Here is an 18,326-nt window from a genome sequence, read left to right as displayed (position 1 = left end):
GAGCACTCATTTCATATCATTTTAATAATTTTGAGGGAAAAAGAAACATAAATAATATTATTCAAAGGCATTTTCATCGTTTGTTAATGGATTGCCATTCTGAGAAATAAGGGTAAAAATTTTATTTAGTGACTAATGTTTTATATCAGTTTCTTATTTAGAAACTGTCCAGACTTCCAGTTTTAATTAATTAATTGTTTACCAAGGTCTTAAAGCTGAGAAAAGTTTAAATGTATAAAACAGATTTTGACACAAATACATAAAAAGAGAGCAACAGATGGTTTAGACAGTAACTTGGACCCTTGATATTTTTATCAAGCTGTGTGATCAAAAAGCCAGTATTTAATACTCCTCAAAGTATAGAAAGGAAGGAGAGGATATTAAATATCCTCTACATTAAATAAAATGGTCTTTTTTTTTTTTTAAAGAAAAACAAATAATGTCTTCATGGAGGTTTCTTCACTTTTTGTTCTTTTTTGTTCTAAAGTACCTCCCAAACATACAATGTTGCTCGTGTCAAAAGCTCCCTAAAATGGCCAGCGCAATTCCAAATTGTCCTTGGTGAAACTGTGACAGAATGATAAGCATACTAGTTAGTATTGTTAACAAGAAAAGATGAAGAAAACACGTGTTTGGCCTGAAAGAGGCACCATTTAGATTGAGAAGACCTTGAGAACTGGAATGGCCCTTAAAAATACTGCTTGGGTAACTTTTTGTCTCCCCTGAGCCTGACCAAAGGCCAATGGTCACCTAGGAGTGGCCAGAAAAACCTTCTGAAATAAAGCAATTCTCTGAGACACAAAGACAGGACAGAAGAAGTCCTTGTAAGGTTTGAAATGATGGGAGGCAAAGGAGTATCATTCTGGGGAATCCCCTGGATCCAACTTAAGGATGGACTGACTGGGCTCGGCAGGTTGACTTTACAGAGGCCTCCCTGATCCTGGCCCCTGGTGGGCACACCTTTGTGGAATTCCCCTCTTCCTTGAGTGTGGGCTGGACCTGTGACTTGCTTCCAACCAATGGAATGCAACAAAGGAGACAGAATCTAGGCCACTGCATTTATATGATTACCTAAGAGGGTAGCACCCATCTTATTAAAGTCTCTCACTCCAGTGTTGGTTTTGAAGAAGCAACTTGCCATGAATTTTATAACCACAAGGAAATGACTTCTGCCAACAACCTGGGAGAGCTTGGAAGCAGATACCTGCCCTGTCAAGGATCTGAGGAGAACCCAGCTTTGGCTGATGTCTTTCTTGAAGCCTTGTGAGACCCTAAGCAGATCAGCGAGCTAAGCTGTGCCCAGAGTCCTGACCCAGAGAAACAGCAGGGTGATGAGCACGTGTGGTTTTAAGCGGCTGAGACTGTGGTTAATACGTTACGTGACAACAGAAAACAAATGCTCTAGCCTATGCTCATCTCCCTACAGGCTTTTCCTCTTCTGGGCAATTTCATTTCTAAATATCCAACCTAACATTCAGGTATTTTCCTCTAGTCATGAGCAGCAGAGGTTAAAATTACTTACCAAAACTTTATTAGACTCTTTGGGTAAAAATTAAGCAACTGTCTTTTCCCCGTTTTAAACATTAATATTAGCCTAGTAAAAGAGGCAGCAAAACATTAGCAGGGGCTGCTTTTATCAATATTTATACAGCTGGCCTCAATCCAACTCCAGCAAGGACAGCTTCTGTTGAGGCACACAGGTCTCTCTCCAGTTAGACCCAGCCCTTCGAAGTTAGTGTCCTTCTGCTTTATATCCTCTCCAGGCCGTACATATACTGGATATTCAATAATTGTGGAATTGAAAGTGTGATTGCCTTGAAGCTTATTAATTAATGATATCTGGCTTCACTTCACACAGCACTTCTCCTTGATGCCAAAACTCTATGACAGGACAGATGCTGGGACCACAAGCAGTGAGTATGCCAATGTCACTGCTGCCTGAGCCAAATTTTACGAGACAAGGAAAACAAAGGGCAATAGAATCCTGAGTCCTCAGCATCATCTTTAGTTAGCTGCCACAGAATTTCCCAGTACTGAACCTCTCTTAAAATTCTTACTTCTCCCCACCCCTCCAGGTATCTGAAATAGAATAAAAGGAAATAAAACAACTTTCCCTAGATGATTTTTCCCTTCTCTTTCTTTTAAATAGCAACCTCAACTGTTGGCAGAGGTTTCTAGGAATTCAAGGAACATCAATAAAGTTTAGGCCAAATGAGATTTATAATTAGAAAACAGATACTGTTTTGGGTATTAAATTTAAGGATAAAATGAAGCCAAGTCCACATACGTATTTATAGACACCACAGCACAGAGCAGCTGGTCCAGCTGCACCCAGTGTCTAATGCTTCTGGCTGAATCTCTGTTCTCCAGGGGAACAGACTAAGCTCCTTTAGGGCAGGGACCGCATTCTGGTCAGCTCTGGATTTCTCCAACACATAACACACTCTTCACTCAAAGGGCCACTCATAGAATGTGTTGAATTCAATTAAACGAGAAAACAATTTTTAAAAAAAGTTAACGACGATTGCTAAGGTGACATCTGAACCCACATGTTCAAACACTGCCATCCTTACCCATTTTCCAGTGAAACTACTGGAGGGAAAGGGGAAAGAATTAAACCAATTAATAGCACTAAAACCTCCAGGCCTACCTAAGGACGAATCACACCATGTTTAGCCAGTGAAAATGACTAGAATTTAAAACATATTTTAATGAGAACACTTTCTCACCATCTTTAAATAGAAATGACTTGCACTTTTTACTCTGAAGCCACGAGGCCATCAGGACTTATTCACTTCCTGGTCCGTGGGGTTCTGAAGCCACCCCACCACCAGCTCTCCAGTGCTCTTGAGGCACGTGCTGGACATGTCCTCCTCTGTTGGGAGACCTTGTGGCAGCTTCAGGGGCTTGATTCTGTGACATAAGGGAATGCTTTTAGAGTTATACTAGGTAACACGTCTTAAGAAACTGCTGGAATAACAAACAACAAACCTTACCAAATGTTTAACCACTTTCAGTTTTGCATTCACCGAAGGGATATTCTTGTGAACTTGAGGAGTATGTGCCTACAAACAAAGGAAACAATGTTATGGATCAATTTCAAAAGCACAGATGGTCCCATGTTACAGGAAAAGGTTAAGGTGTAGGCTCATTCTGTCTAAATCAAACTTCCAAATATATTACATGAAATAATACATTTAAAGAAAGTTTTAAAAGTGGAAAATTTAAAGCAAATTTAAACAACACTAAAGATGACTAAAATAGTTACAAACTTTTTGTAAGCCAAGCATCTTTATTATATCTTTCTCCCAATATGGACGTCTTTTTGTACTTTTTATTCTGGTAACAATATGCAGTTTATGAGGTTGCTGTGGATCCCCACCATATTTTTCATGATCTTCAGGTGAAGGCTGAAAAACCTGGAAAGGAAGAATTATAAATGGTGAATTTTCAATTTACACAGCTTCTATGTACCTCCTTTATTGTTTTTTCCTTAAAAAAACCTTCAAACAACTACATAATGATTTCATCCCTAATAGCTCTATAATCCTAACCCTCAAATTGACATTTCTACCAGGCTGATTACTCAGATAGATGGAGTCTAAGAATTTCATACTCTAAGAAAAATACCACACAGGCAAGGGTTTGTTATGTTTTGCTTTTATTAAGAGAAAAGCAGGAGCAACCAGATGACACTAAAGAGTTCAAATGTCAAGAGAATATATTGCATTCTATGAGCTGGGCCTTGGGCTGCATCCCCTCCCCCATTCAAGTAGGGGGACAAACAAAAACTTACAATGACAATAACACATGAGTATTATAAAAAGTACGTATTCACTGCAACCCCGAATAAGGATGTATGTATAACACTATTTGTAATACTGAATTTTTTTTTTTTTTTTGCCGTAAGCGGGCCTCTCACTGTTGTGGCCTCTCCCGTTGTGGAGCACAGGCTCTGGACGCACAGGCTCAGCGGCCCTGGCTCACGAGCCCAGCCGCTCCGCGGCATGTGGGATCTTCTCGGACCGGGGCACGAACCTGTGTCCCCTGCATCGGCAGGTGGACTCTCAACCACTGCGCCACCAGGGAAGCCCAATACTGAAAATTTTAAAGGCCAAATCTATATTCCTCAAGAGAATAGCTAAATACATTATGATGCATACATTCTAAATAAAACTAAAATATAACTAAATAAAATACGATGCAAATAAATTATGATGAATCCTACTGGCTATAATGCTACCATTAAAACAAATAAGGGGCTTCCCTGGTGGCGCAGTGGTTGAGAATCTGCCTGCTAATGCAGAGGACACGGGTTCGAGCCCTGGTCTGGGAAGATCCCACATGCCGCGGAGCAATTAAGCCCGTGAGCCACAACTACTGAGCCTGCGCGTCTGGAGCCTGTGCTCTGCAACAAGAGAGGCTGCGACAGTGAGAGGCCCGCGCACCGCGATGAAGAGTGGCCCCCGCTTGCCACAACTAGAGAAAGCCCTCGCACAGAAACGAAGACCCAACACAGCAAAAATAAATTAATTAATTAAAAAAAAAAACAAAAAAAAACAAATAAGGTTTACTATCTTTGTAAGTACTAACATTGAAGGATGGTCATAATATATTGAGCAAAAAAACCAAATTTCCACACCACTGTGTAACAGGATCTTGTATTTCTTTCTTCTACACCATGATGAGTGTGTATATATGATATATTCTGTAACTACTAATTCTAAGAATATGATCCTAAGTTCTATTTTTTATTGTTTTCAACATCTTTATTGCAGTATAATTGCTTTACAATGGTTAGTTTCTGCTTTATAAGAAAGTGAATCAGCTATACATATACATATATCCCCATATCTCCTCCCTCTTGCATTTCCCTCCCATCCTCCCTATCCCACCCATCTAGGTGGTCACAAACCACTGAGCTGATCTCCCTGTGCTATGCAGCTGCTTCCCAGTAGCTAGCTATTTTACATTTGGTAGTGTATATATGTCCATGCCACTCACTTCATCTCAGCCTACCCCTCCCACTCCCCGCATCCTCAAGTCCATTTCCTATGTCTGCACAGTTATTCCTGTCCTGCCCCTAGGTTCTTCAAAACCCCCCTTTTTTTAGATTCCATATATATGTGTTAGCATACAGTATTTGTTTTTCTCTTTCTGACTTACTTCACTCTGCATGACAGTCTCTAGGTCCATCCACCTCATTACAAATAACTCAATTTCGTTTCTCGTTATGGCTGAGTAATATTCCATTGTATATATGTGCCACATCTTCTTTATCCATTCACCTATTGATGGACACTTAGGTTGCATCAATATCCTGGCTATTGTACATAGAGCTGCGATGAACAATGTGGTACATGACTCTTTTTGAATTATGGTTTTCTCAGGTTATATGCCCAGTAGTGGGATTGGTGGGTCATATGGTAGTTCTACTTTTAGTTTTTTAAGGAACCTCCATACTGTTCTCCATAGTGACTGTATCAGTTTACATTCCCACCAACAGCACAAGATGGTTCCCTTTCCTCCACACCTTCTCCAGCATTTATTGTTTGTAGATTTTTTTGATGATGGCCATTATGACTGGTAGGAGGTGATACCTCATTGTAGTTTTGATTTGCATTTCTCTAATGATTAGCGATGTTGAGCATTCTTTCATGTGTTTGCTGGCAATCTGTATATCTTCTTTGGAGAAATGTCTACTTAGGTCTTCTGCCCATTTCTGGATTGGGTTGTTTGTTTTTTTGATATTGCGCTGCATGAGCTGCTTGTATATTTTGGAGATTAATCCTTTGTCAGCTGCTTCGTTTGCAAATATTTTCTCCCGTTCTGAGGGTTGCCTTTTCATCTTGTTTATATTTTCCATCGCTGTGCAAAAGCTTTTAAGTTTCATTAGGTCCCATTTGTTTAGTTTTGTTTTTATGTCCATTTCTCTAGGAGGTGGGTCAAAAAGGATCTTGCTGTGATTTATGTCATACAGTGTTCTGCCTATGTTTTCCTCTAAGAGTTTTATAGTGTCTGGCCTTACATTTAGGCGTTTAATCCATTTTGAGTTTATTTTTGTGTATGGTGTTAGGGAGTATTCTGATTTCATTCTTTTACATGTACCTGTCCAGTTTTCCCAGCACCACTTATTGAACAGGCTGTCTTTTCTCCATTGTATACTCTTGCCTCCTTTATCAAAAATAAGGTGACCATATGTGCGTGGGTTTATCTCTGGGCTTTCTATGCTGTGCCATTGATCTATATTTCTGTTTTTGTGCCAGTACCATATTGTCTTGATTACTGTAGCTTTGTAGTATAGTCTGAGGCCCAGGAGCCTGATTCCTCCAGCTCCATTTTTCTTTCTCAAGATTGCTTTGGCTACTCGGGGTCTTTTGTGTTTCCATACAAATTGTGAAATTTTTTGTTCTAGTTCTGTGAAAAATGCTAGTGGTAGTTTGATAGGGATTGCATTGAATCTGTAGATTGCTTTGAGTAGTACAGTCATTTTCACAATACTGATTCTTCCATTCTAAGAACATGGTATATCTCTCCATCTGTTTGTATCATCTTTAAATTCTTTCAACAGTGTCTTATAGTTTTCTGCGTACAGGTCTTTTGTCTCCTTAGGTAGGTTTATTCCATGGTATTTTATTCTTTTTGTTGCAATGGTAAATGGGAGTGTCTCCTTAATTTCTCTTTCAGATTTTTCATCATTAGTGTACAGGAATGCCAGAAATTTCTGTGCATTAATTTTGTATCCTGCTACTCTACCAAATTCATTGATTAGTTCTAGTAGTTTTCTGGTATCATCTTTAGGATTCTCTATGTATAGTATCATGTCATCTGTAAACAGTGACAGCTTTACTTCTTTTACATTTGGATTCCTTTTATTTCTTTTTCTTCTCTGATTGCTGTAGCTAAAACTTCCAAAACTACGTTGAATAATAGTGGTGAGAGTGGACAACCTTGTCTTGTTCCTGATCTTAGAGGATATGGTTTCAGTTTTTCACCACTGAGAATGATGTTGGCTGTGGCCTTGTCATATATGGCCTTTATTATGTTGAGGTAAGTTCCCTCTATGCCTACTTACTGGAGGATTTTTATCATAAACGGGTGTTGAATTTTGTCAAAAGCTTTTTCTGCATCTATTGAGATGAGCATATGGTCTTTATCCTTCAGTTAGTTAATATGGTGTATCACACTGGTTGATTTGCATATACTGAAGAATCCTTGCATCCCTGGGATAATCCCACTTGATCATGGTGTATAATCCTTTTAATGTGTTGTTGGATTCTGTTTGCTAGTACTTTGTTGAGGATTTTTGCATCTACGTTCATCAGTGATATTGGTCTGTAATTTTCTTTTTTTGTAGTATCTTTGTCTGGTTTTGGTATCAGGGTGATGGCGGCCTCATGGAATGAATTTCGGAATGTTCCTTCCTCCACAATTTTTGGAAGAGTTTGAGAAGGATAGGTGTTAGCTCTTCTCTAAATGTTTGATAGAATTCACCTGTGAAGCCATCTGGTCCTGGACTTTTGTTTGTTGTAAGGTTTTTAATCACAGTTTCAATTTCATTACTTGTGGTTGGCCTGTTCATATTTTCTATTTCTTCCTGGTTCAGTCTTGGAAGGTTATACCTTTCTAAGAATTTGTCCATTTCTTCCAGGTTGTCCATTTTATTGGCATATAGTTGCTTGTAGCAATCTCTCATGATCCTTTGTATTTCTGCAGTGTGAGTTGTTACTTCTTTTTCATTCCTAATTCTGTTGATTTGAGTCTTTTCCCTTTTTTTTCTTGATGAGTCTGGCTAATGGTTTATCAATTTTGTTTATCTTCTCAAAGAACCAGCTTTTAGTTTTACTGCATTTGCTACTGTTTCCTTTATTTCTTTTTCATTTATTTCTGATCTGATATTTATGATTTCTTTCCTTCTGCTAACTTTGGGGTTTTTTTGCTCTTCTTTCTCTAATTGCTTTAGGTGTAAGGTTAGGTTGTTTATTTGAGATGTTTCTTGTTTCTTGAGGTAGGATTGTATTGTTATAAACTTCCCTCCTAGAACTGCTTTTGCTGCATCCCATAGGTTTTGGGTCGTGTTTTCATTATCATTTGTTTCTAGGTATTTTTTGATTTCCTCTTTAATTTTTTCAGTGATCTCTTGGTTATTAAGTAGTGTAATGTTTAGCCTCCATGTGTTTGTATTTTTTAGATTTCTTCTTGTAATTGATATCTAATCTCATAGCTTTGTGGTCAGAAAAGATACTGATACAATTTCAATTTTCTTAAATTTACCAAGGCTTGATTTGTGACCCAATATGTGATCTATCCTGGAGGATGTGCCATGAGCACTTGAGAAGAAAGTGTATTCTGTTGTTTTTGGATGGAATGTCCTATAAATATCAATGAAGTCCATCTTGTTTAATGTATAATTTAAAGCTTGTGTTTCCTTATTTATTTTCATTTTGGATGATCTGTCCATTGGTGAAAGTGGGGTGTTAAAGTCCCCTACTATGATTGTGTTACTGTCGATTTCCCCTTTTATGGATGTTACTATTTGCTTTATGTATTGAGGTGCTCCTATGGTGGGTGCTAAATATTTACACTTGTTATATCTTCTTCTTGGATTGATCCGTTGATCATTATGTAGTGTCCTTCTTTGTCTCTTATAATAGTCTTTATTTTATTTTATTATTATTTTTAATTAATTAATTAATTAATTTTACGCGGGCCTCTCACTGTTGTGGCCTCTCCCGTTGTGGAGCACAGGCTCCGGATGCGCAGGTTCAGTGGCCATGGCTCACGGGCCCAGCCGCTCCACGGCATGTGGGATCTTCCCAGACCAGGGCACGAACCTGTGTCCCCTGCATTGGCAGGCGGACTCTCAACCACTGTGCCACCAGGGAAGCCCCCCAATAGTCTTTATTTTAAAGTCTATTTTGTCTGATATGAGAATTGCTACTCCAGCTTTCTTTTGATTTCCATTTCCATGGAATATCTTTTTCCATCCCCTCACTTTCAGTCTGTATGTGTCCCTAGGTCTGAAGTAGGTCTCTTGTAGACAGTATATATATGGGTCTTGTTTCTGTAACCATTCAGCCAGCCTGTGTCTTTTGGTTGGAGCATTTAATCCATTTACATTTAAGATAGTTATCGATATGTATGTTCCTATTACCATTTTCTTAATTGTTTTGGGTTTGTTATTATAGGTCTTTTTCTTTTCTTGTGTTTCCTGCCTAGAGAAGTTCCTTTAGCATGTGTTGTAAAGCTGGTTTGGTGGTGCTGAATTCTCTTAGCTTTTGCTTGTCTGTAAAAGCTTCAATTTCTCTGTCGAATCTTAATGAAATCTTTGCTGGATAGAATAATCTTGGTTGTAGGTTTTTCCCTTTCATCACTTTAAATATGTCCTGCCACTCCCTTCTGGCTTGCAGAATGTCTGCTGAAAGATCAGCTCTTAACCTTATGGGGATTCCCTTGTATGTTATTTGTTGTTTTTCCCTTGCTGCTTTTTTTTTCTTTGTATTTAATTTTTGATATTTTGATTAATTTGTGTCTTGGCGTGTTTCTCCTTGGATTTATCCTGTATGGGACTCTCTGCGCTTCCTGGACTTGAGTGACTATTTCCTTTCCCATATTAGGGAAGTTTTCAACTAAAATCTCTTCAAATATTTTCTCAGTCCCTTTCGTTTTCTCTTCTTCTTCTGGGACCCCTATAATTTGAATGTTGGTGAGTTTAATGTTGTCCCAGAGGTCTCTGAGACTGTCCTCAATTCTTTTCAGTCTTTTTTCTTTAGTCTGCTCTGCAGTAGTTATTTCCACTATTTTATCTTCCAGGTCACTTATCTGTTCTTCTGCCTCAGTTATTCTGCCATTGATTCCTTCTGGAGAAGTTTTAATTTCATTTATTGTGTTGTTCATCTTGTTTGTTTGCTCTTTAGTTCTTCTAGGTCCTTGTTAAACGTTTCTTGTATTTTCTCTATTCTACTTCCAAGATTTTGGATCATCTTTACTATCACTACTCTGAATTCTTTTTCAGGCAGACTGCCTATTTCCTCTTCATTTGTTTGGTCTGGTGGGTTTTCACCTTGCTCCTTCATCTTCTGTGTGTTTCTGTGTCTTCTCATTTTGCTTAACTTACTGTGTTTGGGGTCTCCTTTTCGCAGTCTGCAGGTTCATAGTTCCCGTTGTTTTTGGTGTCTGCCCCCAGTGGCTAAGGTTGGTTCAGTGGGTTGTGTAGGCTTCCTGGTGGAGGGGACTGTTGCCTGTGTTCTGGTGGATGAAGCTGGATCTTGTCTTTCTGGTGGGCAGGACCATGTCTGCTGGTGTGTTTTGGGGTGTCTGTGACCTTATTATGATTTTAGGCAGCCTCTCTGCTAATGGGTGCAGTTGTGTTCCTGTCTTGCTAGATGTTTGGCATAGGGTGTCCAGCACTGTAGCTTGCTGGTCGTTGAGTGGAGCTCGGTGTTCGGTTTGAGATTGAGATCTCTGGGAGAGCTTTCGCCGTTTGATATTACCTGGAGCCGGGAGGTCTCTGGTGGACCAATGTCCTGAACTAGGCTCTCCCAACTCAGAGGTACAGGCCTGACACCTGGCCGGAGCATGAAGACCCTGTCAGCCACACAGCCAGTTATGTGGGGAGCTTCTTGCCTTTTGGGAAGTCTGAGGTCTTCTGCCAGCGTGCAGTAGGTGTTCCGTAGGAGTTGTTCCACATGTAGATGTATTTCTGATGTATTTGTGGGGAGGAAGGTGATCTCCAGGTGTTACTCCTCCACCATCTTGAAGGTCTCTCCCCTAAATTCTAAATATGATTCTAACAATTATATATATATGTGTGTGTATGTGTGTATGTGTATATATATATATACATATATATATATTTATCCTTATATGTATAAAGGTGTCAAAAACATTAGGTCAAGAGTCATACCTCTGGGGAATCAGACTGAGAAAGGCCAAAAAAAAAAGACGGTACTTTAATCAAAAAAGATATTATTCAATCATTAACTTATCCACAGAGGGTTCACATTACATTGCTAAATGATGAAAGCAGCTGGAGAAGCATTATAGCCAAGATGATGCACATCTTCAAAAATATTTAACAGAAAAGTATGTGGAGGGTGTTAGCAGTATTTGCCTCCAGGTGGGTAGGATGAAGGGTATTTTTCTAGAGATTTTGATGGGGTAGGTGTGCCAAAGAAAAGGAGAGAAGAATTAAAGAAACAGTGTGAGGAGCATGAAATATTCAGGAAAAGTAAGTGGTTCTGTGTGACTAAGGTAGAAAAAAATAGGAAAAGCAATGCACGGGGAGAAGTTAAACTAAGCTTAACTATGCTGAGTCTACAGAAATTTCCAGAATGGATATAAGGCTATTGGAGGTTTGAAGCAAAATGACATTTCAAAAATAGATTCAGAAAGTCTGCCATCTTCTCGGTCTGCCGGCTTTCCAAATAAGAGTCGCTATTCCTTGCCCTAACACCTCATCTCCCAATTTATTGGCCTGTCCTGCGGTGAGCAGAATGAGCTTGGACTCGGTAACAGTAACATGTTTTTCAAAAACAGTAACGTAAAAACTTACTTTATCTGGAATTCTTGACTTCGTAAATTTGTGACGAATCCAATCTGTACAAACAAGGGGCTCCACACCTTTTGTCATCATCTAAAATATGCCATAAAACATTTGATTTTTAGAACTCTATCTAGTGCAGAAATCATAACCTACCAATTTTTAGGTGACAAAATCTGTTCTCACCTAACCTGTAATTAGTAAACATTTATCTCAGCCCCCTAGCTGAATGAATACATCTCATCTTACCACTAACATAAAGAAAAAGCACATTAAATATAAACTTCTAGACCAGCAGTTGGCAATATTCTTCTGTAAAGAACCAGACAGTAAATATTTCCAGCTCTGGGGCTACACAGTTTCCACAGCCAAGTCTCAGCTCTGCCACAGGAGGGCGAAAGCAGTTGTCGACAATATGTAAACAAATTGGTGTGGCTATGTTTCAATAAAACTTTTACAAAAATAGGTGGTGGGCTGAATTTGGCTTGTAGGTTGTAGTTTGTCAGTGTGCTCTAGACAATATACAATAATTCAGCTTCAGCAATACAGGGTAAAAGAAAGCCAAAATGAGTTTCCAGTTTTCTTTCTAGTCCCAAGAATGCCATCAACTCCTATTTCCTATCTCTTGTTCCCTTTCTACAATCTTCCAGTTGTGTTTCTCTCAGGCTGCCGAAGAAAAAGGATTCACTGCTAATCCTTCATACCAGGAAACTCCTCTGGGTGGGAAATAATCATTCCCTTCATGCCCTCCCTGTACTGCAGAGATGGTATCAACAATGGGAGAATAAGCAGGAGGGAATTGGGGGTTAGGGGGAGACTGGTGAAGGACATGGGCTTTGACATACCAGGAACATTGGGCCTCTAATCCTGCTCTGTACGTACCAGCTGTGACATATGAGATACTTATCCTCTCGGAGGTCGGTTTCCTCGGCTATAAAAAGGAAATAATACTTACCACCCAGGATTAATCTGAGGTTAAGGTAAGTGCGTAAAGCACCTGGCATTATTATTATCTAAAGGCAGCAGCAGGTCCTATCTAGACTCTGGACCTCATGAATAGATTAGGCTGCACCACTGAAATTTCTAAAAGAAAGACTGGAAGGAAATACATGAAAGTACAAACATTAATGGTCTCTGGGAAATTGTTTCTCTTCTTTCTGCTTTTCTACATTTTTCTAATTTTCTATTACTGAAAATGGACTTTTCATAACTGAAGGAAAAAAAACATCTAAAACTTTCAAAAGATTAAGGTGGGCCATGGGGAATCAACACTAGACATTTTTTACCAGCATTGTCTCCAGGAAAAGGTCTTTTGTGATTTCAGATCTTTAGGGATAAAACAGCAGATATACCACAAATAAAATTAACCCTTGACATTAAAAAAGTATATATATATATATATATATATATATATATAAAGAAACTTAAATTTTTAACTTGCCTGTATGTTTTGTTAATTAGAAAAGAGAGAAAAAGTTCTTAAGGAATAGGAAAAAAAAAGATAATTCTTGAAAAGAAATACTTACTTGTAGTCTGCCTGGGGGCCTCTGAACTATTGAGCGCAAAATCCCTGCCATGAGTGTGGTGACTGTTCTCCTTAGGGGCTGTGAGAAGTAGAAAACAGATCTGTGGGTCAGGTATGTCTTAGAAATGGATAGCTCAAACTGAAAAACTGGATGAAGTTTAACAGCAAAATCTTGATTGTTTTAATACACAAAGGACAAGAATTAAGTTACAATAGATGTTTTATTGAGAGTTCAAGAAAACCATAGGAAGTAATTATACATTAACCATATCCCATTTTCACCAAAGAGTTAAATACACCCTAGGCTGATTCAACAAAAATAGGCAATGGAGGTTACTATCATTTAAAAAATCTTCAACAGCAAGGGCAGATATAAAGAATGCTTTGCTATAGAATCAAAAAAAAATTGAAAAGCTGGAAGAGACTGAAGAAATCCAAACTCCTAATTAGAACTGACAACGCTCTTACTTTATTTATGAGGAAAATGAATCCCAGAGAGTTCAATCATTTACCGAAGGGCATCCAGCTTTCAAGAGAGTATATGGTCTGGAACCCAAACCTCCTAATACCTAATACAGCACATTTTCACTAAATCATAACACCCTTCTGTTAAATAAAGCAGAATGTTCTCTTTTGCTTATTTATATTTTTAGACTATTCTTAACGAACATGCATTGCATTTATAAACTAAAAGTCATGTTTATTTAGACAAAAAACAATTATAGCCTACTGACTTAAACTTAAACTGAATGCAGAAAGATTAAGTTCATGAACTACATGTATATTTTGGACAGGTTACTTAATTTGTATGTTTCAATTTTTTCCCCCAAAGAACAGAAAGAAAATAATACCTATCTTGCAAATGAAGTACTCTGAAAACACCTAAAACAGTACTTGGCACATAAGAAGCCCTCAATAAATGGTAGTTTTTACTATTATAATATCATTAAATTATTACAAAGCTATAATAAGAATACACTAACATGCCAAAATAGGGCAAGTGCTGTATTTCAGTGCCCACCAGATTCTGGCTCACTCAAGCTCTGCAGGTCTTTCCTGTGGTGTGGACAAAGCAATGAAGCTACTGGAATCAATGCGAGATGTCCCATTAGAAGGGCCTGACTTCAGAAAAAGTCTCAGCAACCGAACCAGTCCCTCAAAACTAATTACGTATCAGTTTGAGAAGAGTTAACTACTATATCCTTAGCGCCCTGAAAACAAGAATTTTGTCTTGTTCGTTTTCTACTCTCGGCATCTGGCACACCATCTGATGGAGAGTAGGCACCCAGTGTTTGTTGATGAATGTCTGAATCAGTTAATGGGTTAGATCCATGGTCCGCTCAACTCAGAATTCAGAAGTACATCAGAATTTCAGAGCTGCCATTCAGACTTCAGACCTCAAACATTACAATACAGCAGAGCAATTTCTAGTTCAAATCATCCAGTTTGCTTGGCCGGTTGTTTAGATCCCTTGTATCAAGGCTTCTTTAGAAGAGACGCTTAATCCTCCCGCCCTCCAATCAAATAGACAATGCTAAATTATTTTCTCTACCATACTCATTCCTCCCAAGTTAAGCGTTAGGTACTAACCCAACTTATTTAGCTTCACTCTTTGTTAAATCTTTCTCTTATCACTTAGATTTCAACAAGAGCCTCCTAACTGGCCTTCCTGCTTCTATTCTAACTTCCCCAAGGTCTTTTCTCCACAGCAGCAATCATCTCATTAAGTCCGAAATCAGATAATGTCAACTCCTCAGCTCAAAACCTTCCAATGAGCCAGGTTTCTCATTATTAGAGTAGGAGGTTACACACAGGCCAGAGAGGAAGACTACAATGATCCATGTGATCCAATGACAGAGGATTAGTGTTGGAACTCATGTTTAGCTTAATATAGATATGCTGGATATAGAAATAATTATAGATACATATACACACATGGGTTAGCTCTGTTAGCTGAGAGGACCTAAAGGCAAAGGCATCCCAGTAGCGATGAGCATGCCCAGTGCCCAGATCTTAGTTTCTAATGGCATTCTCTAAAAAAAACAACCAGGACTCCTTGGAGAAATGGCTGATTATATGGCTGTAGCAGGGAATATATAATGATGAGTCTGGAGCACCTAGTGCTAGAAAGGAACTACTCAAAAAATCAAAATGATGGGGGTATGTCAAAGGGACCAGAAGCCAAATAAAAGAGCTACCCAGTGGCTACAGCTGAAATAATATGAGCAACAAAATAAGTAACAAAGTATTGGTTTATAATGCAAAACATAAACTAACCATGAGTCCATACTGATATCAATAGATGAATAAATTAATTAATGAGGGAGAACAAACAAATCTCCCTTACAGAAGAATTTCAAATAATTTATGTAGATACTCCCCTCTCAAAGAGGTGGAGTAAAGCTATCAACCCTGAGGCATGGGCTATACTTAAACACTTGTTACCAGAATATAGTATAGAAAGGGGGGAAAATACCATTATATTAGAGGAACTTAACAAACACTATGTCATGGGGGTGATCAAGATTAACATCAATTGTGATAAAAGTCAAGTTGATAGCATGTATCCTTGATATGATGGAATGACAATGGCACTTCACCTCTATGTCTTCCTTCCAAAAACCCCTAACACTTCTCTAACAGAATAATATCAGACAAACTCCAATTGAAGGACATTGGACAAAATACTTGACTAGGACCTCCTCAAATCCCTGACTGCCTCGAAACTGTCAAGGTCATCAAAACCAAGGAAAGTCATAGTCAAACTGTCATAGTCAAGAGAAGCATTTGACAACTAAACATAATGTGGTATCTTGGATGGGATTCTGGAACAGTAAAAGGACATCAGGTAAAAACTAAGAAAATCTGGGCTTCCCTGGTGGCGCAGTGGTTGAGAATCTGCCTGCCAATGCAGGGCACACGGGTTTGAGCCCTGCTCTGGGAAGATCCCACATGCCGCGGAGCAACTGGGCCCATGAGCCATGGCCGCTGAGCCTGCGCATCCGGAGCCTGTGCTCCACAACGGGAGAGGCCGCGATAGTGACAGGCCCGCGCACCGCGATGAAGAGTGGCCCCTGCTCGCCACAACTAGAGAAAGCCCTCACACAGAAACGAAGACCCAACACAGCCAAAAATAAATTAATTAATTAATTTAAAAAAAATTCGGGAGTCCATGTATTTAAAAAAAAAAAAAAAAAACTAAGAAAATCTGAATGAAGTATGACCTTTAGTTGATAATGTATCAATACTGGCTCATCAATTATAACGAATGTACCATACTAATGTAAGATGTTAGTAAAAGGGGAAACTTGGTGTGGGGGGTATGTAGGAACTCCATACTATTTTCATAGCGTTTCCATAAATCTAGTTATTCCAAAATTAAAAGTTTATTTATTACAAGACTAAAAAGCTCCAATGCCTCTCCATTTCAATCAGAGTGACAGCCAGTGCTAAACCCGCGCCTTGAGGATTTCACCTCCATACTCTTGCTCAATCGCTACACACACTGGCCCCGTTGCAGGTCCTGGAACCTGCCAGGCAGGCATACTCCCTTGACTGACTGTTCCCTCTCCTGGAATGCCCCTGCTATCCGCATAGTTAACTCTCTTACATCCTACAATTTCTGGCCTAAGTCTCATCTTCTCAATGAGTTCTACCCTGATTCCATTATTTAACATTTTGACCCACACTACAATTGTCAGCACTCCCAATCTCTCTTACTCTCCTTGATTTTCTTTCCATAGCATTTAACATCTTCTAACATAATTTAATTTTTTGTTAGGTTTGTGGTTTACTGTCTCTTCCCACCCAACAGCATGTTGGTTCCACAAGCACAAAGATTTTAAAATTTTCTTTTGTTTTAGGCTTGCTCTGTCTATTCACAGATGTATCCCAAGCATCTACCTAAAGCAGCACTGCCACGTAGCAGCCACTCAGTTAATTTTTGCTGAATGAATGAAGTGTCATTTACATACTTCAGAATGTGTGACAGTCAAAAGTTGTAAGTTTCAATAAAGGTTATTCTTAATAATTAGGCACATAACTCTTGGACCTTGAAGCAATTATACTGTCTTTCACCGTACAATTAAGTTTCTCTTGCAAAGACAAAAGCAGGAAAATAAATGCACCATATGAGAAGTATGATCCCACTTCCATTAATTAAAAAAAAAAAAAGATGTCTGTGAATGTGTGTGTGAACAGAGAAGAACTCTGGAAGGCTATCAGAGAAACGTTAGCATACCCAGGGAGAGGAGGGTTGGCTACCAGGGCTATTTCCGCCCCTCCCCGACGTCCCACACCCCCGTAATGTCTGATAGGTTTGTTGTTACTCTTTTACAACGACCATGCGTGTAACTGTTCTTTAAAAAAAACTAATTCCTTTTCTAAAGAGACATAATGGTAAATGGGGGGGCACTACTGAAAATGCGGAACATAGGATTTCCCTTTCAATAAAGCGACAACTCTGAAGGCAAGAAATGTCTCTTTGAACTCCTAATGCCTTCTAGGTAGGCGTCCGAAGTGCCTCTTGGAATAAACAGAACTAAACAAAAAACCGCGGAAAAAGCAGCTCTGGGTAGGTGGCGATCAAAACGCGGTTGCAAAATCACGGCTTTTAGTAAAACGGTAAATATTTTAACTGCCAACTTCAGAGGATTTACGTTCTAAAATGCGGCAATTTTTAAATTAGGCAATTTTGTATCTCCATCAACAATTCAAGTTAGGCTGACCCCAGAGGAAAGCCGAAGTTATGCATAAAGCAGAAGCACATTAAATGTTAAAACATACTTGAACTCCCTTTCCCGCCAGACTGCCCAGCCGAGGCGGCTCTGCCCTCGAGCTCCAGGAGGCGGGGCTCCACATGCCGCGTCCCGGGACTCCACAAACTGGGAAACGGGATCCAGCCGGCCAGTGGGTTTTCGGGAGCCCAAGGGACAGTACCAGGACGTAGTTCCATTCAGGTTACTGTGACCCGTAAACACAGAACTGAATGGAGAAAATCAATCCGCATCTGCACAGGGTTCCCAGATATGTACTCCTGGCAAAAATGCACTACTTTCGGCCACTCATTCCCCACTCACCAGCAATTGCTAAATGTCTTTCAGCCTGAAGCTCACCACTCAGGGGAACCGGAGCAGAGAAAGGACCCAGAGTGCCACACTCAAACCCGACCTTCACAGTGCACACAACCTGGCATTTTAGTTCCGGCCGAGTCCCTCCCACTCAGGCGCCATAAAAAGAGAGCGCAGGCGCACTGGAGTC

General features: G+C 39.4%; 1 protein-coding gene across 3 annotated transcripts; it reads right to left on the bottom strand.

The window, feature by feature from the left end:
- Positions 1 to 509: 509 nt before the first annotated feature.
- On the bottom strand, positions 510 to 18,026 carry LOC307064572 (large ribosomal subunit protein uL30m-like). 3 transcript variants are annotated; one of them, XR_013811296.1, is made up of 6 exons: positions 13,069 to 13,133; positions 11,555 to 11,635; positions 3,273 to 3,419; positions 2,997 to 3,065; positions 2,730 to 2,913; positions 510 to 567 (listed from the first exon to the last, which is right to left on the bottom strand). XR_013811296.1 is itself a non-coding variant. In XM_079721205.1 (6 exons), the coding sequence occupies exons 1-6, from the start codon at positions 17,925 to 17,927 to the stop codon at positions 2,781 to 2,783; spliced, it is 588 nt and encodes a 195-aa protein (XP_079577331.1). In that variant the 5' UTR covers positions 17,928 to 18,026; the 3' UTR covers positions 2,691 to 2,780. The 3 variants fall into 3 exon arrangements, 2 of the variants coding, with proteins under 2 accessions (XP_079577331.1, XP_079577330.1); XM_079721205.1 differs by lacking the exon at positions 510 to 567 and adding an exon at positions 17,853 to 18,026 and having other exon boundaries at positions 2,691 to 2,913; positions 2,992 to 3,065; positions 13,069 to 13,146; XM_079721204.1 differs by lacking the exon at positions 510 to 567 and having other exon boundaries at positions 2,691 to 2,913.
- Positions 18,027 to 18,326: the final 300 nt, after the last annotated feature.

This window comes from Hyperoodon ampullatus, assembly GCF_949752795.1.
Source record: "Hyperoodon ampullatus genome assembly, chromosome: 15".
Lineage (NCBI taxonomy): Eukaryota > Metazoa > Chordata > Mammalia > Artiodactyla > Ziphiidae > Hyperoodon > Hyperoodon ampullatus.
The sequence above is the reverse complement of the archived record's forward strand: the minus strand, read 5'-3'. Positions and strand labels throughout refer to the sequence as shown.

Excerpts from the sequence above, each read along its gene's own strand:
- LOC307064572 (XM_079721205.1), bottom strand. The coding sequence starts at position 17,927 with ATGTGGAGCCCCGCCTCCTGGAGCTCGAGGGCAGAGCCGCCTCGGCTG. Across the intron at positions 11,636-13,068 it reads GGCCCCCAGGCAGACTACAA|ATGATGACAAAAGGTGTGGA; the intron begins GTAAGTATTTCT and ends GGCATATTTTAG. Across the intron at positions 3,420-11,554 it reads AGTCAAGAATTCCAGATAAA|GTTTTTCAGCCTTCACCTGA; the intron begins GTAAGTTTTTAC and ends CTTCCTTTCCAG.